At 33.1% G+C, this 25186-nt stretch overlaps 12 protein-coding genes across 12 annotated transcripts; 6 read left to right on the forward strand and 6 right to left on the reverse strand.

The window, feature by feature from the left end:
• Positions 1–8: 8 nt before the first annotated feature.
• BX664DRAFT_360542 (splicing factor 3B subunit 1) lies at positions 9–4092 on the reverse strand. Its single transcript, XM_051548164.1, has 4 exons — positions 4028–4092; positions 673–3945; positions 415–604; positions 9–320 (listed from the first exon to the last, which is right to left on the reverse strand). Exons 1-4 carry the CDS (start codon positions 4035–4037, stop codon positions 74–76), a joined length of 3720 nt encoding a protein of 1239 aa, XP_051398119.1. The 5' UTR covers positions 4038–4092; the 3' UTR covers positions 9–73.
• A 132-nt stretch (positions 4093–4224) lies between these two features.
• On the forward strand, positions 4225–5238 carry BX664DRAFT_360543 (uncharacterized protein). The gene is made up of 3 exons (XM_051548165.1): positions 4225–4524; positions 4661–4780; positions 4856–5238. The coding sequence occupies exons 1-3, from the start codon at positions 4362–4364 to the stop codon at positions 5023–5025; spliced, it is 453 nt and encodes a 150-aa protein (XP_051398120.1). The 5' UTR covers positions 4225–4361; the 3' UTR covers positions 5026–5238.
• Positions 5239–5427: 189 nt separating this feature from the next.
• Positions 5428–6161, reverse strand: BX664DRAFT_337593 (uncharacterized protein). Its single transcript, XM_051546263.1, has one exon. The coding sequence runs from the start codon at positions 6129–6131 to the stop codon at positions 5511–5513; it is 621 nt and encodes a 206-aa protein (XP_051398121.1). The 5' UTR covers positions 6132–6161; the 3' UTR covers positions 5428–5510.
• A 221-nt stretch (positions 6162–6382) lies between these two features.
• BX664DRAFT_171100 (uncharacterized protein) lies at positions 6383–7080 on the forward strand. The gene has a single exon (XM_051539988.1). The coding sequence runs from the start codon at positions 6514–6516 to the stop codon at positions 6892–6894; it is 381 nt and encodes a 126-aa protein (XP_051398122.1). The 5' UTR covers positions 6383–6513; the 3' UTR covers positions 6895–7080.
• A 451-nt stretch (positions 7081–7531) lies between these two features.
• On the forward strand, positions 7532–9234 carry BX664DRAFT_337595 (putative nicotinamide mononucleotide adenylyltransferase). The gene is made up of 6 exons (XM_051546264.1): positions 7532–7793; positions 7867–7944; positions 8035–8304; positions 8380–8570; positions 8642–8700; positions 8777–9234. The coding sequence occupies exons 1-6, from the start codon at positions 7679–7681 to the stop codon at positions 8934–8936; spliced, it is 873 nt and encodes a 290-aa protein (XP_051398123.1). The 5' UTR covers positions 7532–7678; the 3' UTR covers positions 8937–9234.
• Positions 9235–9556: 322 nt separating this feature from the next.
• Positions 9557–10711, forward strand: BX664DRAFT_337598 (uncharacterized protein). Its single transcript, XM_051546265.1, has 2 exons — positions 9557–10262; positions 10331–10711. Exons 1-2 carry the CDS (start codon positions 9677–9679, stop codon positions 10633–10635), a joined length of 891 nt encoding a protein of 296 aa, XP_051398124.1. The 5' UTR covers positions 9557–9676; the 3' UTR covers positions 10636–10711.
• A 214-nt stretch (positions 10712–10925) lies between these two features.
• Positions 10926–12384, reverse strand: BX664DRAFT_337600 (uncharacterized protein). Its single transcript, XM_051546266.1, has 5 exons — positions 12180–12384; positions 12042–12110; positions 11893–11936; positions 11709–11797; positions 10926–11586 (listed from the first exon to the last, which is right to left on the reverse strand). Exons 1-5 carry the CDS (start codon positions 12295–12297, stop codon positions 11064–11066), a joined length of 843 nt encoding a protein of 280 aa, XP_051398125.1. The 5' UTR covers positions 12298–12384; the 3' UTR covers positions 10926–11063.
• Positions 12385–12613: 229 nt separating this feature from the next.
• BX664DRAFT_337605 (PA26 p53-induced protein-domain-containing protein) lies at positions 12614–15859 on the reverse strand. The gene is made up of 6 exons (XM_051546267.1): positions 15645–15859; positions 15137–15537; positions 14345–15061; positions 13411–14272; positions 13045–13339; positions 12614–12964 (listed from the first exon to the last, which is right to left on the reverse strand). Exons 1-6 carry the CDS (start codon positions 15697–15699, stop codon positions 12649–12651), a joined length of 2646 nt encoding a protein of 881 aa, XP_051398126.1. The 5' UTR covers positions 15700–15859; the 3' UTR covers positions 12614–12648.
• A 734-nt stretch (positions 15860–16593) lies between these two features.
• Positions 16594–19937, forward strand: BX664DRAFT_360547 (Pak2 protein). Its single transcript, XM_051548166.1, has 8 exons — positions 16594–16832; positions 17014–17508; positions 17571–18022; positions 18112–18136; positions 18270–18612; positions 18690–19069; positions 19154–19227; positions 19295–19937. The coding sequence occupies exons 1-8, from the start codon at positions 16718–16720 to the stop codon at positions 19643–19645; spliced, it is 2235 nt and encodes a 744-aa protein (XP_051398127.1). The 5' UTR covers positions 16594–16717; the 3' UTR covers positions 19646–19937.
• A 129-nt stretch (positions 19938–20066) lies between these two features.
• On the forward strand, positions 20067–20777 carry BX664DRAFT_360548 (uncharacterized protein; the record flags this gene model as incomplete). The annotated part of the gene is made up of 3 exons (XM_051548167.1): positions 20067–20214; positions 20301–20531; positions 20606–20777. The coding sequence occupies 3 exons, from the start codon at positions 20067–20069 to the stop codon at positions 20722–20724; spliced, it is 498 nt and encodes a 165-aa protein (XP_051398128.1). The 3' UTR covers positions 20725–20777.
• A 451-nt stretch (positions 20778–21228) lies between these two features.
• Positions 21229–22567, reverse strand: BX664DRAFT_171220 (40S ribosomal protein S3). Its single transcript, XM_051539989.1, has 4 exons — positions 22307–22567; positions 22114–22116; positions 21915–22021; positions 21229–21829 (listed from the first exon to the last, which is right to left on the reverse strand). The coding sequence occupies exons 1-4, from the start codon at positions 22418–22420 to the stop codon at positions 21250–21252; spliced, it is 804 nt and encodes a 267-aa protein (XP_051398129.1). The 5' UTR covers positions 22421–22567; the 3' UTR covers positions 21229–21249.
• Positions 22568–22908: 341 nt separating this feature from the next.
• BX664DRAFT_171235 (uncharacterized protein) lies at positions 22909–24482 on the reverse strand. The gene is made up of 2 exons (XM_051539990.1): positions 23700–24482; positions 22909–23618 (listed from the first exon to the last, which is right to left on the reverse strand). The coding sequence occupies exons 1-2, from the start codon at positions 24254–24256 to the stop codon at positions 23246–23248; spliced, it is 930 nt and encodes a 309-aa protein (XP_051398130.1). The 5' UTR covers positions 24257–24482; the 3' UTR covers positions 22909–23245.
• Between the last annotated feature and the right edge of the window lie 704 nt (positions 24483–25186).

Genomic DNA, 25186 nt, shown 5'->3' on the forward strand with positions numbered 1-25186 from the left:
AAAAAAGTATACTTTATTTGGAAGATAGTAACAATAAAATAAAAAAAAAAATAAGAATAATTAAACTAATAACCTAAAGAATATAATCCAATTCAAAACGTTGATATGTATTTCGTTCGTCATCAGCAATTCGAGGATAATAGGGCACTAATGCATCTTGATTGCCGATATAAAGAGAGTTGTAAATTTTCCAATAGACTTCACGTACCTTTCGAGCTGGATGGAATAATCCTTGTAATGTATATTGAAGAATTGTTGCTGGTCCTAGAGCTACACGCATACCTTCGATAGATTCAAGTACAGCATTGATAACATGTGGACTATAAAAAAAAAAAAAAAAGATCGATGTTAATTTAGTCCTGTTTTCCTAATCATTTCTCTCTCTCTCTCTCTCTCTATTTATCGTTTACTTACCTTGTTTCAAAGATATTGGGCCAAATATAATTCAGTAAATGTAATAAAGGTTCTTCACATCCTAAACCAACTACACCAAGAGACATATGTTTGATAGTAGCGCATGCTGTTTGTCGATGAACAAGATCACGATCAATCAAAGCATCTTCCAATAATGGTGTGACTGCATGAATATAATCCTTTCCCATTTCTACCAAAAAAAAAAAAAAAAAAAAAGAATGAGTATCATTCTCTATTGAGTATATATATATTCATTACCTCCAACATATTCAAAAATAAAAGATAGAGATTTCAAAACACCATTTTGTACATTGAGTTCTGGTACACGATATTCATTCATCACAGCAGGTAACACAGTAAAAGGAGCACAAGTTTCAGCAACAATAGCAATGGCCACAGTAGTACATACACGGTTTTGACGTTCTTGTACCTTCAAATTATTCAATAAAGTGGCCAAAACATCTTGAGGACCAATCGCCTTGGCAATATAACCAAATGTGTTGACAGATGCACGACGAATTCCTTTCTTGTGAGCCTTGAGTAAATCCAATAGTTCGAAACATACACGCATCCATTCACGAGCAGAGACATATTCTGCACCACGATCAGCAATACGACCCACTAGATCAATACAATTTTCTTGTACCTTTTCATGTCGGTTTCGTAAGATAGGAGTCAGTCGAGGTAAAAGATCCTTGATAGGTGGTGTCATACTAGCCATACCAATCACATTCACAATTCCCTTCAATGCACCCAAAATGGACCCAAGTACTTCAGGATATTCTTCACCAAGATATTCGTATAGAATTTGACCCAATTGACTCATCAACTTTTCTTCACCACATGTCTTCATCACTACCGCAATACGAGAGATCAAATCTGCTGCCTGTTGTCGTACCTTGGCCGATTTGTTGTTGAGTCGCCAGAGAATGGTATAACAAATTTGTTGTAAGTATGGCTTGATTCGCATACCAAGAGCATTGACCACTGTACCAAAACCATTGAGCATTACCACATCTTCTACTGTTTGTTCTTGGAAAGCATATAAAATACCATCAATCAAAAGTTCTTCCAAACGAGGATCAATATCAGCTGCACCAAGATTGGATACTACCGCTTCGATTGTTTCCATCACCATTTTTCGATAAGGTTCACTTTCATCCTTGAGTTCATTCACAATACGGCTGACGATTTCGGACACACCCACCTTGTTGGCCAATTCCACTGTTGTTTCCACCACTTGTTTATAATTTCTACGATCCAATGCCATACGACGTACCCAGAAATGTTTGAAAAAGTCTGGCAAAATATCCTCCTTGATATATGCTGGAGTCACCCCATCTGTTGCTGCACATTGCTTGACTACCTTGAGTACAATCTTCTTCATTTCTTCATCAGGAGATTGGAATTCTCGAATCAAGATAAACATCACTTCACGGGTATAGTAATTTGCATATTCATCATCCATCAAAGGAATAATAAAACCAATTGCCTTTAAGAATGCTGCCAATCCCTTGCCACGATGTTTTCGAATACCAGTCCAGAGTGGTTTGAGTACAGTATCAAATGATTCAATACCATAAGGAGCCGCTGCTTCTGCCAGAGCAGCAATTGCCAAAGCAGTGATAGTACGCACCTTTTGTTGTTCATCTTCCAATCCATGAGCCACAGCTTCCACCAAGTTCTTCAAGTGAGGTAAAATAGCACAACCTAGCAAGATGGCGATTTGTTGAACAATCTTGATACCAGTATGACGAGCTTGCCATGACTTTTTGGAACGACATACAGCTTTCAAGAAAGGTAGAAGAGCAGGAATACCGAGTGCAGATGCTACCACAGAGAATGCACGGGCTGTTGTGTTTCGTACGTATTCATCAACGTGATCAATATCAGGACGCATAGTTGTAATCATCGTTGGTAAACCTGCTGCCTTGGACAAATTACTGATAATTTCCCTTCCTTCTACACGAGCATAATAATCTTCATCAATCAATAAAGGTTCAATCACCACGAGGATCTTGTGTACAAAAGGTCGAACCAAATCATCCAGCTTGTATAAAATTCTATCAATCACTTTGACCAATAAATGACGTTCTTGATCTTCCAATGTAGGGGACATAAGCAGAGGAAGAATTTGATTGAATAAAGGACCAGGACCAAAATCGCGAGCCTTTTCAGTGATTTGTCGTAATGCTGATTTTCTCATAGGAGGAGTTCCATTCTTGATTTTGAGTAAAAGTCGCATGATTTTACGTTCCATTAGTTCATCCATTGACAATTCATTTTCATCCTTTTCATCCAATAATTTTCCAAAATGTTGCATATCCTCATCCTTGAAAAACGGAAGAGTACCGACACCAGGAATTTCTTGAGGTAATTCTTGTACAATGCCCACGGTTTCTTCTTGCATGACAAATCCATTTTGAGCCATAGGTGTAGGAGTTGCCATTAGTTTACGTGCTGGAGTACGGATAGGAGCATAATCAGCAGGAGGTTCCAAGATCTTGTATCCAGTACTTGGGAACATAGCATCCAGTTCTTCATCAGAGAGATATCGATTTCTAGCATCCAATTCACGTTCCCATCGCATAGATGACATGGCTTCAGGAGTCATCGGTACTTGTACTTGATGTGGTGTAGGAGTCATCATACCAAAGCCACCAACAGGAGTCGCTTCTACACCAGCAGTTCCAGCCACAGGTGTTGCATCCCAACGAGATCGTTTGGTAGTAGAACGAGGAGTATCATCCCATTCAGAACGTAAAGGAGTTGCTCCAGGATCCACACGAACAGGAGTAGCGTCCCATCGAGATCGTTTACCAGCCACAGGAGTTGCTTCCACATTGTTATTTTGTACAGGTGTTGCCATGTCCCATCTTCGTTTCTTCTTTGGTTCTGTTGTGACGGAGGTATCGTCCCATGATGAGGTTGTTGATTGTGTTGTATGTGGAGGAGTTGTTGAAGTTGTTGTTGATCCTTGTACGATCTCTTGTCCATCCTTCTTACGTTGCGCTAATACATTCAGTACTCGTTGTTGTTCTCTTTCCAATTCAGCTTCACGCATGACTTCAGCATAAGATCTTGATTCATTATCTTCAGATTGATTAGTATCTTGCTTGGCAAAAGCATCCTTTCGTTCAGGTGAAAGAATACGGTTGAATCGTCGTTGTTGGTATTCTGATTCTCGGTCGGCTATACGTCGTGATTTTGTACTGTTGGCAAAAGGATCGTGATGGTCAGATTCACCGATAGTTTCTTGTGTAAGTTCTTTGGAGACAGTGTAAGAATTGAGTTTTCGTTTGGCTTCTTGATATGCATCGTCGTCCATGTCGTCTTCTTCTTCGTCGTTGACAGCAATAGAAGTAGAATAACCAGCAAACTTATCGTTTCCACTTGTGCCATAAATATCGGTATCATAGGAAACAGAAGCCATACTAGCATGACTTTCATTTTCTAGTACTGCTTTGCTAATATCTTGATCAGTGATTTCTTTGCGTTTTGCTTGAGCAGCTTTGATTTCTTGGTCAATATCTAGAAAGATGATTAAAAAAAAAAGAAGGTTAATAACTATTATATTTATCTTTTTTATTAATTATTTTAATAATATCATTACCATCCGACATGATAGGAGAATAATATATATATGAATGTATAAATATCGAAAAAGAGAAGAACAAGAAGAAAGAGAAAGAAAAAAAAAAAAAAAAAAAGGAAAAGTTACTTCGCCGTGTTCTGTCTAATCACATATATATTTCAAAGTGACGTCGAATTTTCAAATCCCATCCAATCTCTGAAGAGGATTTTTTTTTTTTTTTTATTTTCACCCCCTCCACTCATTTGAACTAAAAAACAACTTCTTTTCTAATTTTTTTTTTCCACCTTTCATTCACTCACCTCTTTCCCCCCCTCTCTCTCTCTCTTTCTCCACCAACTCGATATTACACAACATGACCGCCGATAATAAAGACTGTATTGCTGATAGTGGAAAGACTGCCCTTATTGCTGGTGGTTTGGGTTTAGTAGTATCTGCCATGCAAAATACTGTTCAAAAACATACTGAAGGTGCAAAGGGTGTCATTACCCGTACTGGTGGTACCATTGGTTTATTCGGTAAATACTCGTTTTCTTTTTTTTTTTTGACAATAATAGGATGCAACAAGATATATATATATACAATCTTATTCTAATTTATTTTTCATTACTTTTTTTTTTTTTTTAAAAAAAATGAACTCGACTAATCTGATAGCTGCTATGGGTGGTATTTTCACTCTTGGTGAATGTATTGCTGAAGATATTCGAGGTGAAGACGATGCTCTCAATGCTGGTATTGGTGGTTGTGCTGCTGGTTTAGTGGCTGGTATTCGAAGTAAGTTATTGGTTGGAAATAGTTTACATATAATAGGTTAGATATATTGATGGTTATTATTTTATTTTAAATTAGCTCACTCTATCGCTAAGATGTGTGCTGCCTGCGCTGGTATTGGTGGTACTATGTACGCTTATGAATATAGTGGTCAACTCAAGGGAACTCTTGCTGGAAAGTCAAATGCGGAACGAAAGGAATTACGCGACGCTTTCTTCAAGGATCACACACCTTCTTCTCAACAATAAGGTTATTATTATCCTTTGCTTTTTTTCTTCTTTATTTATATAGATCTATCCTAGTCTCTTTATTATACTTCTTTTATTATTCACACAATCATACACCACTATCACTAAAAACCTAACACACCTCTTTATACTCCAATAGTCGTACTCTCTTTTTCTTCTTTGTTATATATTCTACATACATGATGAATAAAAGAATCCATCCTTTTTTTTTGTATCACTTGATGGTTTCTTTGTGAATGATTTTGATTGAAAAAAAAAGGTAATATTTATTTACAATAGAATAATACAGAAACAGATGGGAATCAATAAAATAAAAAGTATAAGTAGATAATGATGAATAACACAAATGATGATGACGAATGATAATGCTAAAAAAAAAAAAAAAAAATTGATAAATGTGATGTAAAGTTGATCATGAAGATCAAAAAAAAAAAAAAAGAGTCTAAATAAGGGAAGCAGAAGATGAGTATAAAGAAGTAATAACACTAAGACACATGTTTGAGATAACCAGCCTTGATTAAAGTTTCCACATCGGTACGTCTCACATAAAATTGATTTCCTTTTGCCAGATTCAAGACACCATATTCAGTATGGATTTCACCAGCATCCTTGATAACGCGTACTTCAATAAACAAATCTTTTGGAGGGACTAAACCAACACCACCATTTCCACCAAGATCGATATCCAAAAATGCTTTTTTGTAACTAGCAACAATATCCCCATATTCTTCCAAGAATCGATGTTCTTGAGGACCAAGCGCTGACTTGATATCACGTTGATATTCTCCTTGTCTTCCTACATCCCATGACAATTCCTTAAGTTTATCCATGCGTTGACGATGATAGGCAAATAGTACCCGTTTGTTATGTTTGACAGCTGAGTGATGCATAATAAGTTGAGTTAATCGACTTGTTCGTTTATCAGGACCATCTATTGTTGCATCGTCGCGCATAGTACGTAAGATAGTTTCTGCTTTTGTATGAAGCATGCGTGTTTCTCGACAAATATTTTGTACTAAATCTTCATTGTAAGGAGATACCAGGAGATCTGCTGTTCTTTTTGCTTCTTTAGCTAGTTTATAACTTGATTCACCAAAAGTTGCCATTATATATTCTTTATTAAAAAAAAAATAATAATAAAAAAAGAAAAGAATGAAAGAATAATAGTCTTGATTCCAGCTTGTTTTTTTTTTTTTTTTTGTAGGATGAGGAACGAGATTTTAAAAATCCGCACGCGTCCAATATTTATATTGAAGATGAACAATTACAACTTGGGGAAAAGGGATGGGAAGACCGGACATAAAAATAGAAAAAGCAAATGCAAGGGTTATTGAAAATAGGAGAAAAATAATGGTTACGATTCTATTAATGAAGTTATATGAAATCCAATTTTCTCTTTCAAGCATAATAATATGCTAGTTGATAATCTTGTTTGTCTTCCACATTAGTGATGCGGCTTAGCTAGATGATTGATTTGGGTACTGAACAATGACGATGATTTGTGATGATGATGATGATCCTCTTTTCCCCTTGAAAAAAATGCCTACGACATCATCCTCCCCCCAATTTTTAGATATAAAATTCACCGAGATTCATCCATCTTTTTTTAATATTTCTTTTCTTTTTTCCTTTTTTCTTTTTTTTTTTCCATTATTACTGTATATCATGTTAAAACTCTTCAATATCATTGCTATTCTACTTGTATTGGTGAATCTACTTTTAGCTATCACCGCTTTACCTGTTGTATTTTTTGATACGGATGTCGCTGCTAGTCCATTCGTACATGATAAACGTCTTAATTACCGAGGAGGTCGTCTTGTTCACTTTGGCAACAATTCTCCACCACCATCATCATCATCATCATCATAAAAAAAAAGGATAACTGTCAATCAATCATCAATTCTTTCTCTCTCTTTTTTTTTTTTTTTTTTTTGTAATATCTTTCATTTTTTTTCCCTCTATTGTAAATGCTTTTTATATACATCTTAACTTTCTATTTTTGTAAATGAAACTTTTCAATAAAATAAAAACTCCCAATTCAAAAGCTGATCTTGATAGAAATAATATGATTCTTTTTTTGTTTATTGTTTGTTGTTTCTTATTTAGCCTTGTAGAACACTTTTGATCATAAAAATATCACGGCTCCTATCGCATAAGTCAAATAAAAAAAAAAGAGACGTTGGTATGTTCCAATTTAGGAAAGTCATACAATCTATTTTGCTACTGTTTTTCTTTTTTTCTTTTTTATTATTATATAATCAAATTATTCTAGTTATTATATTGATATTATTTTAATGTATGCTAGATGTACATCATCCAACATGACATAAACCTGTTTACACTTTCCAATTTGATTGATAACCATCATCCTTTTTAGAATTGGCCAATCACACTACTTGACTTCAAAATCCGACGTCCTTTATCTTTTTGAAATCTTTTAGAGTTTTCCTTTTCTTTTTTTTTTTTTTTTTTTCTCTCTCTGTCTCTCTTTCTCCCCCTTTTCCTTTTTTTTTTTTTTGTTGCGTTGTTATTTTTTTTTATCGTACATATATATCCACATACAGGTATACAATTATATACATATATATTACATATAATATATTATATAAGTAGATAATTTACATTGAACAGATACAAAACCGTCACATATTCCATGGCCACTTCTATATCACCTTCTGTACCAAACGCCTTAGATGATCCACTTACACCGTATTCCTTCGATACTGAATATGTTTTCCCTCGACATTTTTTACCAACAGTTATGAAGGGTAATTAAGAATGAATAGATTGATTCTTCCCCTTTGTCTACCTTTTTTGATGCAATTCCTCTCCTTCAAATAGATGAAACAAAGATTCCTTTGGTTTTGGTAGCTTGTGGTTCATTTTCTCCCATTACTTATTTACATCTACGCATGTTTGGTAAATTGTGTTTTTTTTTTAAAAAAAAAAATACTTTACCATTGATTAATGGATTAATTTTGACTTTTTTTTTTAATTTTTATTTGACAGAAATGGCCAAAGATCATTTTACAGAACGCAATGAATATGAACTTTTGACAGGTTATTATTCACCAGTATCGGATGCATATATGAAAGAAGGTTTGGCTGAAGCAAAACATCGGGTAAAAATGTGTCAATTAGCTGTGGAAAGTACATCCAACTGGTTAATGGTTGATCCTTGGGAACCCTCACAAACTACTTACCAACGAACAGCTGTTGTTTTGGATCATTTTGAACATGAACTCAATGTTCTCGGTGGTGGCATCCTTACAAAGACTGGTAAGATTGGATAAAATTCATAAAGTTATTCAACATAATTGAAATATTGACATTCTATTTTACCAATTTATTCAGGGGCAAGGAAAAGAATTCGGATCATGTTACTTGCTGGTGGTGATTTGATTGCCTCATTTGGTCATCCTGGCGTTTGGGCCCCTAATGATCTGCATCATATCGTAGGCTATTATGGTTCTGTTATCATTGAACGTACTGGTACTGATGTTTATGGCTTTTTATTGTCTCATGATATACTATACCAACACAGAGTAAGATTATTTTTTTGTTATAAAAAAAAAGGAGAGATTGAATACTTATTCTTGCTTTTTTTTTTTGGTAGATGAATGTCACTGTCATTAAACAACTTATTCATAATGATATTAGTTCAACAAAGATTAGGTAAATAGATAAAAGAGGAAAGAGAATGGTACCATGTGATTCCATGTGATCTTTCTAACCTATTCTTATCCTGTAGGTTATTTGTTAAGCGTGGCATGTCGATCAAATATTTATTACCCAATCCTGTCATTGATTACATCCTTCATCATCATCTTTATGTTCCCAAACAATTGGAACAAGAATTGCCATCAACATTACAGCCAGCTCCAGTATCAGCATCATCGTCATCATCATAGTAGTAGATAGTCCTCATGTTTCCATTGTTTGTATTTACTAGTTTTTTCCATGTTCGTCTATTTTTTTTTCTGCGTTTGATTAGAGACTTTGTTTACACTGGGTTTGAATATATTTGTGGTGATTCTTCTTTTCTTTTTATTACGGAAATAGATCATTGATGATGGATGATATCAATAAAAAGCTTTCTTATTCTTTATTATAGTCCCTTCTTAATGATCATAGCTAAATCAATAATTTGACCGTTTTGAAAGCTTGGTTATCAAGAGTGATTCAATGAATAATTCCAATGAATAAAAAAGGTTGAGGACGCAAAAAAAAAAAAAAAGAAACCAATTCATTTCCAGTGTCTTTTATCATCTAGGATTTATTTTATCAATCATCTGGTAAATTATTTAATCACCAAGTCTTATTATAAAGTTATTTTATTATTTTGATCATCGTCAAATGCCATCACATTTGACATCTATTTCTATTTTTGGACAATATCAATGTATTATCAATAAAACATCTTTACTTTTTATTTTATTCAGTTAGAACCAAAAATAATCATCATACAAAAAAAAAAAAAAAAAAAAAAAAAAGAGCGTTGGAACGGAAAAGTGGTCGTTATGGCTCTCCCTTTTTTTTTTCTACTCCCGTCTGGCTTTTCCTCTTTTTTCTTTCGGCTTCTCCAAATCAACTTTTATCTTTCTTTCCTTTCTTCTCTTTTTTTCTCTGACAATATACAATCTTGGTGAATATGTATCGCGAACTTGGTCTCCTTGCGGTATTGCTTTTACCAGTGATTCTTATTTATCTTTCACGAAATGAACATCTTCAACCCAAAACTAAATCGAAAAAGTCCAAAAAGAAGAACAAGAAAAAGACCAAATCTACTGAAGGAACCACTACGGACAACAACAACAACAACAACAACAACAACAATGGCCAATCAACACGGAACAATGAAGGGTCTAGTATAACGGGTGATGTCACAGTACAAAAGGATCTAGATTCAATTTCATCAGCAACAATTGTCTTACCTACCACCAGTCAAGATGAGACAAAAGCATTGAACACCACCACCAAAACACAACAACAAAAGAAAAAAGGTAAAGGGGGTAAGAAGCAACATCAAACTTTACCAAAGTCAGAATTCCCTCCTTTACCCACATCATCACCTCCACCAAGTACAACGCCGCAGCAACAAGAAGGACATAAAGAAAGAGAAATTGATGAACATATGGATAATACAGTAAGATACTCACGTGTCATGCGTATTCGAACTGAACCTGCCACCACTCCATTAACCCCTGTGCCTTATGAAGAGGGATGGGATCAAGTCAGTAAGTCTACTCATAAATAATAAAAAAAAAAACAACTCACTTTTTTTTTTTTTGGGTTAACCTATTAGAAGTCAAACCAAATTCATCATCATCATCATCAATACCACAAGTAGAAGAACCTTTAACCAAAAAACAACGGTATAATCGAACTTTGGCAGCACGCAAGAAAGAAGCAAAAGCACAAGCAGATGCTTTACAAGCACAAAGGTTACGGCAACATCAACGTGAATTAGAAAAGGAAAAGATAGCAGCATTTTACAAGACAGGTGCAGGCAAGCATACGCCATGGGGTGCCAAACCAATTCCTGGATCAAGCAAGGTTCCTACTGGCAAGGCTGGATTGAATGAACATGGGCAATTGATTTGGGATTAGTGTAGTTTTTTTTATTAGTAGATACATTTGTCATTCTTATTCTGATGAAATAAATATATATATATATATATATATATAAAGCAGTAATTGTATTCTATTTAGTCTTCGTATATTATCATTCAATTTGTATAAATTCAATCATCCATTAGCTAGATCATCATAAAACTCAACATTGTAAATATGTATATTTTTTTTTTTTTGAGAGACAGAGAAGAGAGTAAATCGTGATAGGAAATAATAATCAAGGATTTTTTTTATTGTATTTTGAGATACATCACTAAGTAACTAACAAAAAAAAAAAAAAGGTGAAAGGGAAATAACAGATAATATCAAGGATAACGAGGAAGAAGTAAGAATACACACAAAAAAAAAAAAAAGGAGAGGAAGAGGATAAAATCACTATACTAAACACAATATAAAAAAAAGATCTAAGCTTCGACGTAGAAAGGATGAGAATAGAATTCACAAGTTTCATCATGTTGAGTGGTACCAGTCAACTTGTAGAAGTAAGCAGTGTTAGCAGGAGTAGCTTGGTCGATGGTATCCTTGATGTTAAGCATTTGAGTGATGGTTTGGTTAGTAGAATAAGAGGACTTGACTTCAGTGGGTTTACGAGAATCCAAATCGATCTTCATCAAGGTCAAAGAGGTGACAGTATCAAGATGAGCAGCAGAATCACGTTGGATATGGACAGGGAAGGCAGTGTTGGTCTTGATATGTTCACCAAGTTTGGGAGCAGTGATTTCCACACCGAAGCAACCACGATCAATGTTTTGGTCCAAGTTGGAGAAGGCTTGTTGTTCATCAGCAGCATTGCTATGAGAGTTAGAGCTACGTACCTTGAACACCTTGCTCATTAATGTACAATCAGGTCCCGCCTTGTTGTGCACCCACACACGGAATTCAAATTGTCCAGGATATTTAAGACCAGAGACCTTGGAGAGATTGACACTAAAAATAAAAGAATAGTATTAATTAATGAAATCATATCGTAAAAAGGCTAAAATCAAAAGTAAATTTTTTTTTCTTTCTTTTATATTTTGAATAAATTGAATAATATATTGTTTACTTACGTCAAAGTGGCCTTCTTGTTCAAAGCATAGTTTCCTTTCCAGGCAGTAGCAATATATTTAGCCTTTCCCTTGTTATCAATAGTATAAACCTATATATACAAAAAAAAAAAAAAATGGATGAGTATATGTATTGATTGAATGTGGAAAGGAGTGAGGACAAAAAAAAAAATATTAGATAACGTACATCGACAGCGTTCACAATCTTGGCTTGAGCGTCAGGCTTGCGAGCTTTTTTTTTTTTTTTTTTTTTGAAAGAGAAAGAGGGGTGAGGTTAGTTTGATGTTATTTATTATTTTGATAGATAAAAAAAAAAAATTAAAAAACGAAACTTACTAACAGTAACCTTGACTTGACTGGGACTAGTGAAAACAGCATTGGTGGCAGGGGCAGATACAGCAATACCTATATAAAATAAAAAAAAAAAAAAAGTGAATATCAAATTTTTCATTTTTTCTATATATTTCTTCTTACCACCACAGAACTTCTTCTTGGCAGCATCAATTTCATCTTGAAGAGAATCAGCTTGAACAAGCATGATGCTCATGGATACAAAGACCAATACACAAGCTACAAGTAAAGAGAACTTCATTGTGTATAAACGTGATATATGTGAAGGATGGGGACGGGGGAATGAATAAAGAGAAAAGAAAAAAAAAAAGGTGAAAAGAGAAAAAAAAAATTGAAAAAAAAAGTAGACTGGTTTTTTTTTTTTTTTTAGTGAACCAGTGGGATGAAAGAAGGTCTGGGTGCACAATAACCGTAATTGAAGCTTGTCCAAAAGATAAAAATAGGTTCAAATGTTACACCATAATACTTGAATTTAACTCCGAATACATTTAGACAAAAAAAAAAAAAAAGACACAATAATATATATATATTTTTTTTTATTGATAAAAAAAAAAACAAAAACAAAAAAAAAAAAAGATATATATATATATAACTATACATGAGAAACTAAAGATAATCCATAACAAAGTAAAGCCTGTTTCCTAGCAGATGCAATCAATAGATTCATATGACATTTTTCTTCAGATCGGAGAGAAATCCCAACATTATTCCAATCATTTTTATCCAATAGATGAGGTTGTCGGCATACTTTTTGAATATATCGTTGTGTTTGTTCATTGAGGTACTTTGGTATATCTTCATAATCATAATCTTCTTTGATAATCCCTAATAATTGTTGTACATAAACAAATATAGCATTTCTTAAAGGTGAAGTATCTACAGTTCCATCCCCTGTTTGATGAAATATACTATAAAATAAAAAAAAATAAAAAATTATAAATCAAAAAAATCTTTTATGATTCCTTTTTTTTTTTTTTTTTTTAATTACCTCCAATCTGTAATACTAAGTGATTCAATAAATTCATCATCTAAATCATTCCCAATACCAGGTAAGAAATGATTCACTAAATCACATCCATGATCTTCCCAACAATATTCAGATAGCATATATTCACCATAATCTTCATGTCCAGGTACAAATTCTTCATAATCCATCAATTCTTGTTTCATGATTTTACTACAAGTAAACCTGGTAAGATCTTCATATACTCCACATACTTTTCCATCATGTTGTTCATTTGATGTTGTGTCAATTGTTGTTGTTGTTGTGATAGTGGTGTTTCCTAAATAAGATTAGCATCAAAAAGTTTAAAAATAAATGAAGAATGAAATATATACATATATTTTTACTTACCAGATAACTTTTCATCGTCTTGTTGATCCATCTTGGTAAATAAATTCAAGTTGGCCAAACTTTGATGTAGTTCTTCCTTGACTGCATCCTTATTCGATTTAAGTTTGGAGATAAGTGCACTAGTCTGATCCAAATATAAATTATTGTGTTGCCCATCGTCATTCATGTCATCTCCAAAATCCTCTTCATCCGAATCAAAAGACACACCTAATCCTAATCCCTTATCAGATACAAAAGATGGTTGAGTACTTGTTCCAATATCATCCTTCTTCTTCTTGTTCTCATCTTCATTATCGCTATTGTCTTGGCTATGTTCGCTTGATTTCGGACTAATGTGACTATCATACCAACCAGTTGCACTTGAAGCTGCTCTTACTGCCAATTCATCTGCCATTGATAATCGTTGTCGTTGATGATGATGATGTTGATGTCGGTCAGTACCAGTCAATTGAACTGTATCATCCAATTCATTTTCAATTCCATAACAAGCATCATATCCTCGTACATAGTAACCACCATACATATCCATTTCTGGAGCTATTCCACAAGAAAGTACAAAGTTTCCTAAACCCAAAAAGGTAGAGATCACCAGGATCGCCTGTACTAGTTCACCTTTACTCCAAGTCATATTAAGAGAAGAACCTGATGTACTAGGATGGTTGGAGACTGTCATCAATTCCAATAGATCATCTTCAGTCAATCGCCATGGTTGCCTTGCCATTTTCAATACAAATCCAGTAATACGTTGTAATTTTACTGGACAATAATCAATACCTTTCAACCATACCGGATCACCTCCATTCTGTAAAAAGTCCAGCTTCAAAATAGATACGAGGTATTGACATTGTTGTTCTGCGCTTGCCTTAAAAAAATTAATAATAATTTTATTAGTTTTTTTTTTTTTTTTTTTTTTTTTTTTTTTTTTTTTTTGTACCATGATACCAAGGTAAGTTCGCCATGTCCGATGTAAAGGTCCCATAGAAGTTTTGGTAATATTGTTCATTGTTGTTTGAAATATTTCATAAAAAGTGGGGAAAAATGATATGACTCGATAAACATTAGTCAATCTTCCTTCATCCAAAAAAGATTTCACCAACATTTGTCGTACATATTCATCAGAGGGTCGTCCGCCTGTACATTTGCCGCGAGAGGTGAAAGAATATGCTTTTGATGATCTATCATCCATAGAATATACGTCTTCATCGTCCCCATCAGCTCCATTATCAGTATCCACATGATCATCATGATCTCCACGTTCAGAAGAGGATCGATCATATATACTACTCGGTTTCAAAAGTGAAGAAGTTGAAGAAGAAAAAGAAGATGCCAAAGGAGTCATACGAGATTGTGAATGACGATGTTGTTGAGAATGCTGAGAATGATGTTGATGATGATGATGTTGATGAGAATGATGTGTGTTTTGTTGAGATTGATATGTAGATGGTGATTTATTTATGTCAATAGAATCACTACCAGCTCCACAATCGCTTGCATCATGAGACCATGGAGAAAAGGAAAGATTGGAAGGTCTTGGATAAGAAATGACATTATGTACTGAACTTGTTGATTCCAATGAAAAGATATCTTGAAGAGGAATAAAATAAGATGGTGATAATTGACGTGCTTGAGGTACTGGTATAATTCCTGCATCCTATAAAAAATAAAAAAATAAAAAATAAAAAATAAATAAATAAATGGATAAATGTATTATTTATTTATGTATTACCAAAGTTGTTTTCAAGAATTGTTGGAAAGTTTGTCGTACGTCGCGAAAAGGACAAGTATAGGATAATCGAAGGATTGTTAATAAAAAGTATTGTAATTCTTCATCTTGTCCACCAGTTTCTGAGCAAGTCATGGGAGCATTTATGTCGTCATGCGTCTGAGAAATCGATTTTGTGGTAGTTGAATTAGAATTATCTGGTTGTCTATTATCAGATAGTTGAGATGTTGAAGTACTTTTGATGGGAGAAAAAGGAGATTGAGCCATTCGCATATAAGACTTTGCAACTTGAATGATTTTTTCCAAAGAAACTTGTCTTTCTGTAAAAGAATCAACTTGAAGAGCTTTAAACAAAGCAATGCGCAGCCTTGAAGATTCTAGTCGTCGAGCTCTTGCATCGCGTGCTATATAGAAAGAAAATAATAATAATAAAAAAGATAAATAAATGTATATAAATATAATTGAATTATTTCCAAACTAATAAAATAAGTTTGTTTATTTTTTTTTTTACCTGTTTCTTCTTGAAAGTGAGGATCAGAGGTTGGTTGCCACTGATCAGAATACATGAACAGTACGAGAAAAGACAATAAAGAGAAAGAGTTCTTTTTAATAAAGTTAAAAAAAAAAGACAAGATAGATAAATAATAATAATAATAAAAAAAAATGTATATAATATAGATGAAAATGATAAAATAAAAAATAAAAAGAATTCAAATTAGAAAAAAAAAAAAAAAAATGTAATAGAGCAAACAAGAAAAAGAAAAAAAGAGAAAAAAAAAAAGAAAAGAAAAATTAAGTTTTCTGAGTTAGAAAAAGACAGAATTTCACAAAAAAAAAAAGGTTTTGATCTATTATCATAGTTTGTCTTTTTTTTTTATTATTTATTGAGATCATCATATTATTATTATTATTATATTGTAAGATATTAGGTTCAAAGATATTAAATAATCATTTAATGAAGAAGAAGAATATAGTTTTTTTTTTTTAATATTGATCAGTCTGATATTCAATCACATAATGTTACACATGTAGACAGTCTTTTTTTTTTTTAAAGAAGTAATGTTTATATTCTAGAACTAATAATATATAAAAGAAGTTCATGAAACTAATGATAATAAATAAAAAAAGGGTTTTAGTTGTCAAAAAAAAGTTATTTTATATTATTATATGATGTTCTATGTGTGACTGGGCCTCAAAATAATCCCTTTGATAGAAACTGATACACTTTTTCCTCTCTTTTCCCATATAATTTGACTTTCCGTTCTTTTTTTTTTTTTTTTTTTTTTTTTGGTGAACCTTTTCCTTTTTTCTTTTCTTTTTTTTTTTTTATTATCCTTTCTTCTCTCCTTCAATTAACAACTTTCACTCTATAGTATTAGTGGTTTTTCATCACTTTCTATCACCCATTATAGTTTTATATACCGTTTTTCTCCTCTTTTCACTCCTCCTACCCCTTCCCTCTTTCTCTCTCTCTTTTTTTTTTGTCATACCTTTTTTATTGTTTTATTTTTGGGAAACTTCCATCACTTTTTTTTTTTCCTTTTACATTCCTTATTCAATCAAAAAAACTCTCTTTTTTTTCAAATGACTTCACCAAGTAAATCTTCATCCAGTTTACATAGGTCTTTATCTGGTCATCTTCAACGACTACAATTAAGACGGGAAGACGCTTCACAAGAAAATGGGGAAAAACGTGAAGGTAAGCAGCAAAAGGAAAAGAAAAAGGAGAAGACTTTACAAAAAAAGTGATATTTATCTTTCATCTTTTTCTTTACTAATTAACTAATTATCGCTTACTTTTTTCTTTCTTTTTTTTTTTATTTATTTTATTTTATTATTTATTTTAATGTTTCATACTTGGATATCAAACATTAATATAGATAAGAAGACACTACGTAAACCATCTCATAAGTCTTCTCCTCCTCTTCCTCGCAAGATTACTACAACAGATACGACTGATGGTGGTTCTATAAAAACAAGTTCTAGTATATCAACATCTGGTAATCAACAAACTTCAACTCCTGTATCACCTAGTGTTAGCAAGTCTTCTGCTGGTTCATTTTTATCTCGGACACTCTCTTCAAAACGTACTCGTGCCGAATCTTCTAGTCGTAATCGCCCTTCTCCACCTCCACCTTCATCCACAAGTTCTCCTCTCTTGACTCGTTCTTCTGACCCTTTGGATCCTACTTTGGATAATTCTACAAACCAACAAGTCAATAGATCAAGTAGTAAAAGCGATGATGATTCTTCTGGTAGTCCTACTCCTCCACTAGAAAATAGTCCTCCAACAACATCTACTGGTACAAATAACAAAGCAAGGGATCGTAATACTCTCAAGGATGTCTTTGGAAAATTTGTTGGAAGTTTCAATGGTAATATATATATATATATCTTATATTATTTTTCCGGTGACAACAATTTTTTTTTTGGATAGAACTATTGAATAAAGAAAAGGATAATGCGAATAAACAACAAGAAAAAGAAATGGAAATTGGTGAACCTTTCAACGCTAAACATGTTACACATGTTGGTTTTGACCCTGCTACTGGAGAATTCACTGGATTACCTCATGAATGGCAAATTTTATTACAACACAGTGGTATTTCAAAAAAGGAACAATATCAAAACCCTCAAGCTGTTTTGGATGCTATCGGATTTTATCAAGAAACAAGAGAACATGATGATCAAGTTTATCACAAAATGGAAAAGGCCTTGGCTCTCCAAATGAAGCAAACTGATGATGATCATTATCACTCTCCGACTGCTGATTATGTAGATAATGAACTGATGACTCCTTTATCCTCCTCTATTTCTGGTAATGAAGATCAAGATCGACATGACAATAATGAATCTCTCGTTTATCAAAAATCACGTTATGAACAAAGTGTAAGTTTATTATTATTATTATTAGTATTATTATTTGAATCAAAATATCCAATCTGACTCATTATCTTTTTTTTCCCTGTCTTATTTAGATCTCACCTTCATCCTCTACTAAAAGTAAGTTGTTGAATAATGATAATAATTAATATATAAGTATATATAAGTGAACTAATTTTTTATTGATTTTCTTCCCTTTCTCTCTCTCTCTCTCTCTCTCTCTTTTTTTTTTCTCCTTTTATTTTTATATAAGAACAATTCATCAGCAAACAACAGGATACTACACCACATAAAAACGAACGATTCTATGCTGAACTTGGTATCGAACCTCCTCGTGTTTCCCCCACTCAAAAAGGATCACCACAGTCAGCTCGGGATTACGACATCAAGCGAAAACTCAGTGCGAAGAAACGTGAAAAGAAGGATGATAAACCAAAGGAAACACTCACTGCTTCTCCTGGTACAGTTAAACAACGGGTTCCCAAAGAAAAGAAGGCTGGTATGAAGGATTCTGAAGTGATTGCCAAATTACAATCCATTTGTACAGAAGCTGACCCTAGCAAAGTATACCGAAACATGACAAAAATTGGACAAGGGTAATTAAATAAAAGAGGGGAAAAAATTATAGACTGGGGATATTGAATTATTATTATTATTAATTAAAAAATGATAGTGCTTCAGGTGGTGTTTTCATTGCTCATACAACCAAGAGTGAATTACCAGTGGCCATCAAACAAATGAATTTAGAACAACAACCCAAGAAAGAATTGATCATCAATGAAATTCTTGTGATGAAAGAATCTCAACATAAGAATATTGTCAACTTTATCGATTCTTATTTGTACAAAGGTGATCTCTGGGTGATTATGGAATATATGGAAGGTGGCAGTTTGACAGATGTAGTAACAAACAATATGATGATGGAAGGTCAAATTGCTGCTGTTTGTAAGGAAGTTTTGGAAGGATTACAACATCTTCATTCGAAAGGCGTTATTCATCGTGATATCAAGAGTGATAATGTGTTACTTAGTTCTTATGGTGATATCAAACTCAGTAAGTGACAAATTGAAAAGAGAGAGAGAGAAAAAAAAAGGAAGATTCTCATCTATTTATTATTATTATTATTATTTTATATAGCTGATTTTGGTTTCTGTGCTCAATTAAATGATACACAAGCAAAAAGAACAACTATGGTTGGAACACCTTATTGGGTAAAGATAAAAAAAAAAGGGATATTTAGAACGAACGAATGATTGATTATTTTATGTATATATATAGATGGCACCTGAAGTAGTGACTCGAAAAGAATATGGACCTAAAGTAGATATTTGGTCATTAGGTATTATGGCAATAGAAATGGTGGAAGGTGAACCTCCTTATCTCAATGAAAATCCTTTACGTGCATTGTACTTGATTGCTAACAATGGTACACCTAAATTACAAGATCCAGAAGCTTTATCTCCCATGTTCCGTGACTTTTTGGCCCGATGCTTATCTGTAGATGTAGATCGTCGACCTACTTCTGATGAATTATTGAAACATCCTTTCTTGAAATGTGCTGATCCTCTTCCCTCACTTGGACCCTTGATTCGTGCTGCAAGAGAAGCTGCACGAAGAGACGGTATCTAGTTGTTCTTCTTCTTCATTATTATTATTATTATTATTTTATTATTATAGTTTTAGTTTATATGTTTAGTTAGTCATGATGTATTACTTCCTCCTCTTCTTCTCTCATTCTATTCCATCCTCTTTCTTCCATCTGCTCCCTCTCACATTTATATTATAGTTTATGAATTATACGTTTAGTTTTTCTCAATATTTATACTTTTTTTTTGATGATCATAAAACTTATGATATTCTATCCTTTCTTTCTTTTTTGGAATTGTTGTAAATAAAAACAAAACTATCATCATCATCATTATTATATAAGATTTTCTGCCATATTTGGATTATTTCTGATGCTGCTGCGTAAAAATGGTCTGAGCGCAAAAATATGTATCTATATAAGACCCTTTTTTTTTTTTTTTTTGTTCTTCTTTGTTCCTTCACAATGTCGTCCAACCATTCTCATCATAATCCTTCATGTAACAAACGTTCTTATTCTATTGTTGTTATCCATATCTGTTGCATACCTTTCGCTATTCTTTTCACACTCGGTGTATTCGAACTTCTACTTGATAACTTCCCATGTCATAAAGGTAATAGAACATAACCGTTTTTTTTTTTTAGTGCTCATCTTTCTTCTTTTTCTTTTTTTCTATTTTTATTTTTTTTTTTATTTTAGTGTTTGTGAAGCGTACCACTATACTAGTCTCAGCATTGGCGTACGTATTAGTGTTGTATCCTTTGATGGCGTTTGTAGTCACCAAGGTGTTAGGTCCAATTCAGAACAACAACAACAATAATAGTTTGTCCAATACTCATCCGAAAATGGCAAGTGTGGTGACCATCATGTGCAGCGTGGCAATTTATTCATTATCTGAAGGTATCATCTATTTTTTTCAACTAGATTCATGTAAGTTTAGTTTGTATGATGGATCAAATGTTACCAATCGTTCCTTAATAGCTCATCTACTTTTTTTTTTGTAGATGCTGGTTTCATTCATACTATTGTAGGAGGGTTACTTGGATGGTTTATCTTTACCCCGATCACTAAATCTGTCACTGCCAAAGCAGCTGGATGTCAAGAAAAACAGCTAGCTTCTTAAGTCTATCTCTCTCTCTTTTTTATCAAGTGCCAATGAAGAAGGAGCGAATCAAGGTTCTTATTATCATTTTATTTTGTTGAAGATGGATCCTCTGTTGTATTTTTTTTTTTAATAACTGATAGTACTTCTTCCATGGATTGTATTTATACTGTAGTTTATATCATGAATAAAACGAAAAAAGAGCATCTTTGTATGATATCGTCATTTGTCTCTATTTTATGTTTTTTCAAATGTCCCTATGGTATTCGAAATAAATGTTTTGATCTCTTTCAATGAATTCTAAGCAGTTAAGTGAGGAAAAAAAAATGGTTTGACGCGATGATATGGATCTCTATGAGATGATGCTTCTAATGATGATGGATGGATTATGAAAAGATAAAAAAAAAAAAAAAAAGGAATGACAAAGGACCAAAAACAAAGAGTTTAGCATTTTATTTCTTTTCAAACACAAGAGAATATATAATCGATGATAATCAAATCTAAAAGATTATATAGAGAGAGGAAAAAAAAAATAGAATCTAAAGATTAAGCTTCCACAGGTTGTTCAACGGGAGCAGGGACACCAAATTCTTGAGCAGTGGGCACTTCAATGGCAGTTTCTTCCTTGGGTTCCAAAATAGTAACAATATCAGGCAAAGTTTGCTTAGGACCTTGACGACCAGTAGGATCATTGTCTAACATGATCTTGACCTTGATACCAAGCACACCTTGACGCAAAAGAACGTGACGAACAGCAGTGGTGATGAAATCACGGGTAGGTTGACCAGAGTGGATCATGAAACCATCACTGAACTTCATAGCCTTAGCACGGGCAGCACGGAGCTTACCGGACACAACCACTTCACAACCCTTGGCACCGGATTCCATAACGAAACGAACAACACCATAACAGGCGCGACGCACAGCCAAACCATTGAGTAACTTGAATTTGACAGATTCGCATTGAGCAATGGCGCATAAACCACGGTTTTGCACACGTTCGGCATACAATTCAACAGCATTTTCACTAAACTTGAATCGCTTTTGAACAAGAGTAGTCAATTCACGAATACGACGTCCTTTTTCACCAAGAACATTTTGAGTGTGGGTGGCACGGATAATGATTCTATTCAACAAAAAAAAAAAAAAAAAAGAAAAAAAAATGTTAATATCTCAACCTTACTATTCCTTTTTATTATTTATCAACTTACTCAGTACGAGCAGGGGTGACACGTACTTCCACACCAGCATATCCATCTTCGGCCAATTCACGGGTAAGGTATTCGTTCAATTCGGCATAGAAGACACCATCGGCGACCTATATCGGTTACAATTCCAAGTGAGTAAAAAATGTCAAATTGTATTGTTCATTTTTATTTTTATTCTATTTTTGTTCGTCCGTATACTTACAAACTATATTCATCGAAGCGAGAATAATAAAAAAAAAAAAGATGTTAGTTCAATTCAATTAGTCATTTTGAATGATATCCCATATTCATTATTGTCGATAATCCATCCATCCATCCATCCATCCATCCATTCCATCCATCCATTCCATCCATTCATTTGTTTAAAAGTTATCAATATATCCCAATAGCTTTACCTTGCGCTTCTTGGAGATTTGGTGAGCTACAGCAGCCATGGTTGTGTATGAAAAGAGAAGGGAGGTTCGTATTTTACCCAACCACAAGGAAAAGATAAAAAGCCAGTGTCTCATCGGCCAATCATATCCCAGGATTTTTTTGTATTTCCGTTTTTGTCAACTTTTTATTTTTCTTCACTGCCAGAATGCTGATGAATACAAGGATGTATTGTGGAAGAAATCAATAAAGAATTTTGGTATAAATATAAAAAAAAAATACACATAATAGTGATGATGTTTTTTGATACATGAAAATTGAACTATAGAATAATTCAATAATCATGCCTTTTTTTTATTTTTTTAAACGGATAATGATGATGAATAAAAGATCGGAAGAAGATGATAAAAAAAAGGGAGGGGACTAACTAGAACTAGACTAGATTAGGGTAACAAAAGAGATCGATTAAAAATGATGAGAATAGAAAACGGTGAAAAAAAGGAAAAAGGGAAAGGTGGAAAGATAATATAAAAAAAATAAAAATAAAAAAAAAAGTCATAAAAAGGTTCATCCCATCCATAAACAAAATACAGGATATTAAGGGATGAACTACAAGATGATCAAAAAAAAGCAAAACAAAAAAAAAAAAAAAACTATAATACAAAGGATGACGGGAAAGTGTGATCAACAGGAGGAAAGAGAGAGAGAGTGATGAAGGAGAAAGGAAAAAAAAAGAGCAGAAGAATGGAAAAAGGGAAATTTTTACAAACTAGTGGGATAAATAAAAATGGGGAGAGGGAACCATCTTCAAAAAATAAAACGCTTCAAAATATACAAAAAAGAAAGAGGGGAAAATAAAAAAAAAGAAGGGGGGTATGAAGAGAATAAATATGAGAAGGATGGTCCAAATACACCAACAGCCTTGTAAAACAGTTATATCTTGAAGAATTTGAGTAGATTCTTTAGGAGGCGGCTTCCAACTTGAGCATGGAACGAAGATCACGTTGAATTTGAGAAAGGGTGTGGTCCATATGAGGGGAATTCATCATAGGCATATGTTGAGGAGGAGGAGGAGGAGGAGGTTGACGATGAGGAATTAACAAATTCATCAAATCTCTTGATTGTTGTTGGAAATCAGGTTGATGCATGATAGGACGAGGAGGAACCACTTCCATATAAAAGATATCATCATGAGAAGATTGTTGTTGAGGTTGTTGAGTATTATCCATAGTAGGAATAGGCAATGCACTAGGAGCAGGTGCATTATTGAATGTAGGACCAGCATACACAATCTTGTTTCCTTTTTGTTGTTGTTGTTGTTGACGACGAGAACCACTAAATATATATATATATAAAATGATTAAGATTCTAAAATAAAATAAAAAGAGATAATAGAACATTTTTTCTTTTTTTTACCTTTTCTTTGTTTGTTGATTTAAAGGAGGGAAAGTATTAGCATTTGCAAGATTGGGCTTCTTCTTGTTATTACGACGTTTTTGTTCCAAACGACCAGTATCAGAATCTTCAGATTCAGTTGCAGAAACAGGTGGACTTGTACTAAGAAGATCAACTTGAGATGTTTGAAGAGCTTCGGTCATTGATTCAATATCTTTTCTTCTTTCCATTCTACGGACCTTGACAGGTAAAACAGTACGACGTTGATGATGTTGTTGTTGTTGTTGTTGTTTTTGAGTAGAAAGAGTGGATGATGGTTTTTGATGTTTCTTCTTAGTATTGGATTGTTGTTGTTTGTTGTTTGTAGACATAACCGAGGTGTTGTTATTATCTTGTTTATCAGTCATACGTTGTTTCTTGTGCTTTGGTTTCGTAGTTGGTTTTGAATGATGTTGAGGTTCTTTTACTGTCGTCTTCTTGTTATTTGTATGTTTATTCACATTGGTAGGTTGGTTTGAAGAAGGTAAAACATGATGAGAAGGAGAAACAAGCTTTTGTGTAATTGAAGAATTGGTCATGATAAATTGTATACAATGATGATGAAAAGAGAGAGGATGAAATTTTTTTGGGAGTTTTTTGTTTTTTTGTTTTTTAAAGTGATGAATAATAATAAAAGAAAAAAAGGAAAAATGTAAAAAGAAAAGTAAAAATAAAAGATTGGGAAAAAGAGAAGTAATAATAGTAATAAAAATAAAAATAAAAAAAAAGGCGTTATAACATTCGTTTTTTTTTTTTTGTTTTTTTGTTGTTTGTTAAAGAAAGAAAGAAAAGAAAAAGAGAAAGACGGAAAAAGTGGAAAAATGTTTTTTAGTGACAAAACCACCGTGTGTATAAGTTGTATTATAAACATTAAACTAAAATTGATTGGTCCAGATTCGGCTGGTTTTCATTTACACGTTTCATTTTTTGTTACCGCCTCAAAAATCACACCACGGCTTTTGATGGAGAAAGGGAACCAATAATAAAAATTGTGGAAATTGAAAAATGAATCCATCTTTTTTTTTTTTTTTTCTTATCATCATTTTTATGCATTACTTATCGAATCATCTGGACTTTTTTTTTTATATATACCCACGCTTAGGGATGGATTTAATTCTTAAAAGCCATGTGTGTCTCATATGTCGTAATAATAATAATAATAGTCACCCTCCTTTCAAATAAAAAGTATGAATAATATTAAGTTTACTGTCAGTATACTGTCAGTCTTATTGTTTTTTTTTTTTTTTTCATTGATACATATATTTATTCAATGTTAATTGACACTTGCAGTATCCTATAAAGAGAGAGAGAGAGAGAGAATACAGTCAATAAAGTAACCAAATTTTTATAATTATATATATAAAAGATAGGGGTTAAAGTTCTCCTAATTAAGATCTACATAGGTTGAAAATTTATACTACTTAGTTACTATAGTAGTGTATTCTTTTTTTTTTTTTTTACTGACTAGT

The sequence above is a fragment of the Halteromyces radiatus genome (assembly GCF_025201355.1).
Source record: "Halteromyces radiatus strain CBS 162.75 chromosome Unknown BX664scaffold_6, whole genome shotgun sequence".
In the NCBI taxonomy this organism is placed as follows: Eukaryota; Fungi; Mucoromycota; class Mucoromycetes; order Mucorales; family Cunninghamellaceae; genus Halteromyces; species Halteromyces radiatus.

Coding starts and splice junctions, on each gene's coding strand:
- BX664DRAFT_360542 (XM_051548164.1), bottom strand. Junction 605..672: donor TATTTTTGAATATGTTGGAG/GTAATGAATATA, acceptor TTTTTTTGGTAG/AAATGGGAAAGGATTATATT. Junction 321..414: donor CCCAATATCTTTGAAACAAG/GTAAGTAAACGA, acceptor TTTTTTTTATAG/TCCACATGTTATCAATGCTG.
- BX664DRAFT_337605 (XM_051546267.1), bottom strand. CDS start 15,699: ATGTATTCTGATCAGTGGCAACCAACCTCTGATCCTCACTTTCAAGAA. Junction 14,273..14,344: donor GAACTTACCTTGGTATCATG/GTACAAAAAAAA, acceptor AATTTTTTTAAG/GCAAGCGCAGAACAACAATG. Junction 12,965..13,044: donor CTTAGTATTACAGATTGGAG/GTAATTAAAAAA, acceptor TTTATTTTATAG/TATATTTCATCAAACAGGGG.
- BX664DRAFT_337598 (XM_051546265.1), top strand. CDS start 9,677: ATGTATCGCGAACTTGGTCTCCTTGCGGTATTGCTTTTACCAGTGATT. Junction 10,263..10,330: donor AGAGGGATGGGATCAAGTCA/GTAAGTCTACTC, acceptor TTAACCTATTAG/AAGTCAAACCAAATTCATCA.
- BX664DRAFT_337600 (XM_051546266.1), bottom strand. CDS start 12,297: ATGAAGTTCTCTTTACTTGTAGCTTGTGTATTGGTCTTTGTATCCATG. Junction 12,111..12,179: donor CAAGAAGAAGTTCTGTGGTG/GTAAGAAGAAAT, acceptor TATTTTATATAG/GTATTGCTGTATCTGCCCCT. Junction 11,798..11,892: donor AGATTGTGAACGCTGTCGAT/GTACGTTATCTA, acceptor TTGTATATATAG/GTTTATACTATTGATAACAA.
- BX664DRAFT_360543 (XM_051548165.1), top strand. CDS start 4,362: ATGACCGCCGATAATAAAGACTGTATTGCTGATAGTGGAAAGACTGCC. Junction 4,525..4,660: donor TGGTACCATTGGTTTATTCG/GTAAATACTCGT, acceptor CTAATCTGATAG/CTGCTATGGGTGGTATTTTC. Junction 4,781..4,855: donor TTTAGTGGCTGGTATTCGAA/GTAAGTTATTGG, acceptor ATTTTAAATTAG/CTCACTCTATCGCTAAGATG.
- BX664DRAFT_171220 (XM_051539989.1), bottom strand. CDS start 22,420: ATGAGACACTGGCTTTTTATCTTTTCCTTGTGGTTGGGTAAAATACGA. Junction 21,830..21,914: donor GTCACCCCTGCTCGTACTGA/GTAAGTTGATAA, acceptor TTTGTTGAATAG/AATCATTATCCGTGCCACCC.
- BX664DRAFT_171235 (XM_051539990.1), bottom strand. CDS start 24,256: ATGACCAATTCTTCAATTACACAAAAGCTTGTTTCTCCTTCTCATCAT. Junction 23,619..23,699: donor AATCAACAAACAAAGAAAAG/GTAAAAAAAAGA, acceptor ATATATATTTAG/TGGTTCTCGTCGTCAACAAC.
- BX664DRAFT_360547 (XM_051548166.1), top strand. CDS start 16,718: ATGACTTCACCAAGTAAATCTTCATCCAGTTTACATAGGTCTTTATCT. Junction 18,023..18,111: donor AATCACGTTATGAACAAAGT/GTAAGTTTATTA, acceptor TGTCTTATTTAG/ATCTCACCTTCATCCTCTAC. Junction 19,070..19,153: donor TTATGGTGATATCAAACTCA/GTAAGTGACAAA, acceptor TATTTTATATAG/CTGATTTTGGTTTCTGTGCT.
- BX664DRAFT_337593 (XM_051546263.1), bottom strand. CDS start 6,131: ATGGCAACTTTTGGTGAATCAAGTTATAAACTAGCTAAAGAAGCAAAA.
- BX664DRAFT_171100 (XM_051539988.1), top strand. CDS start 6,514: ATGACGATGATTTGTGATGATGATGATGATCCTCTTTTCCCCTTGAAA.
- BX664DRAFT_337595 (XM_051546264.1), top strand. CDS start 7,679: ATGGCCACTTCTATATCACCTTCTGTACCAAACGCCTTAGATGATCCA. Junction 7,794..7,866: donor TTTACCAACAGTTATGAAGG/GTAATTAAGAAT, acceptor TCCTTCAAATAG/ATGAAACAAAGATTCCTTTG. Junction 8,701..8,776: donor ATTAGTTCAACAAAGATTAG/GTAAATAGATAA, acceptor CTTATCCTGTAG/GTTATTTGTTAAGCGTGGCA.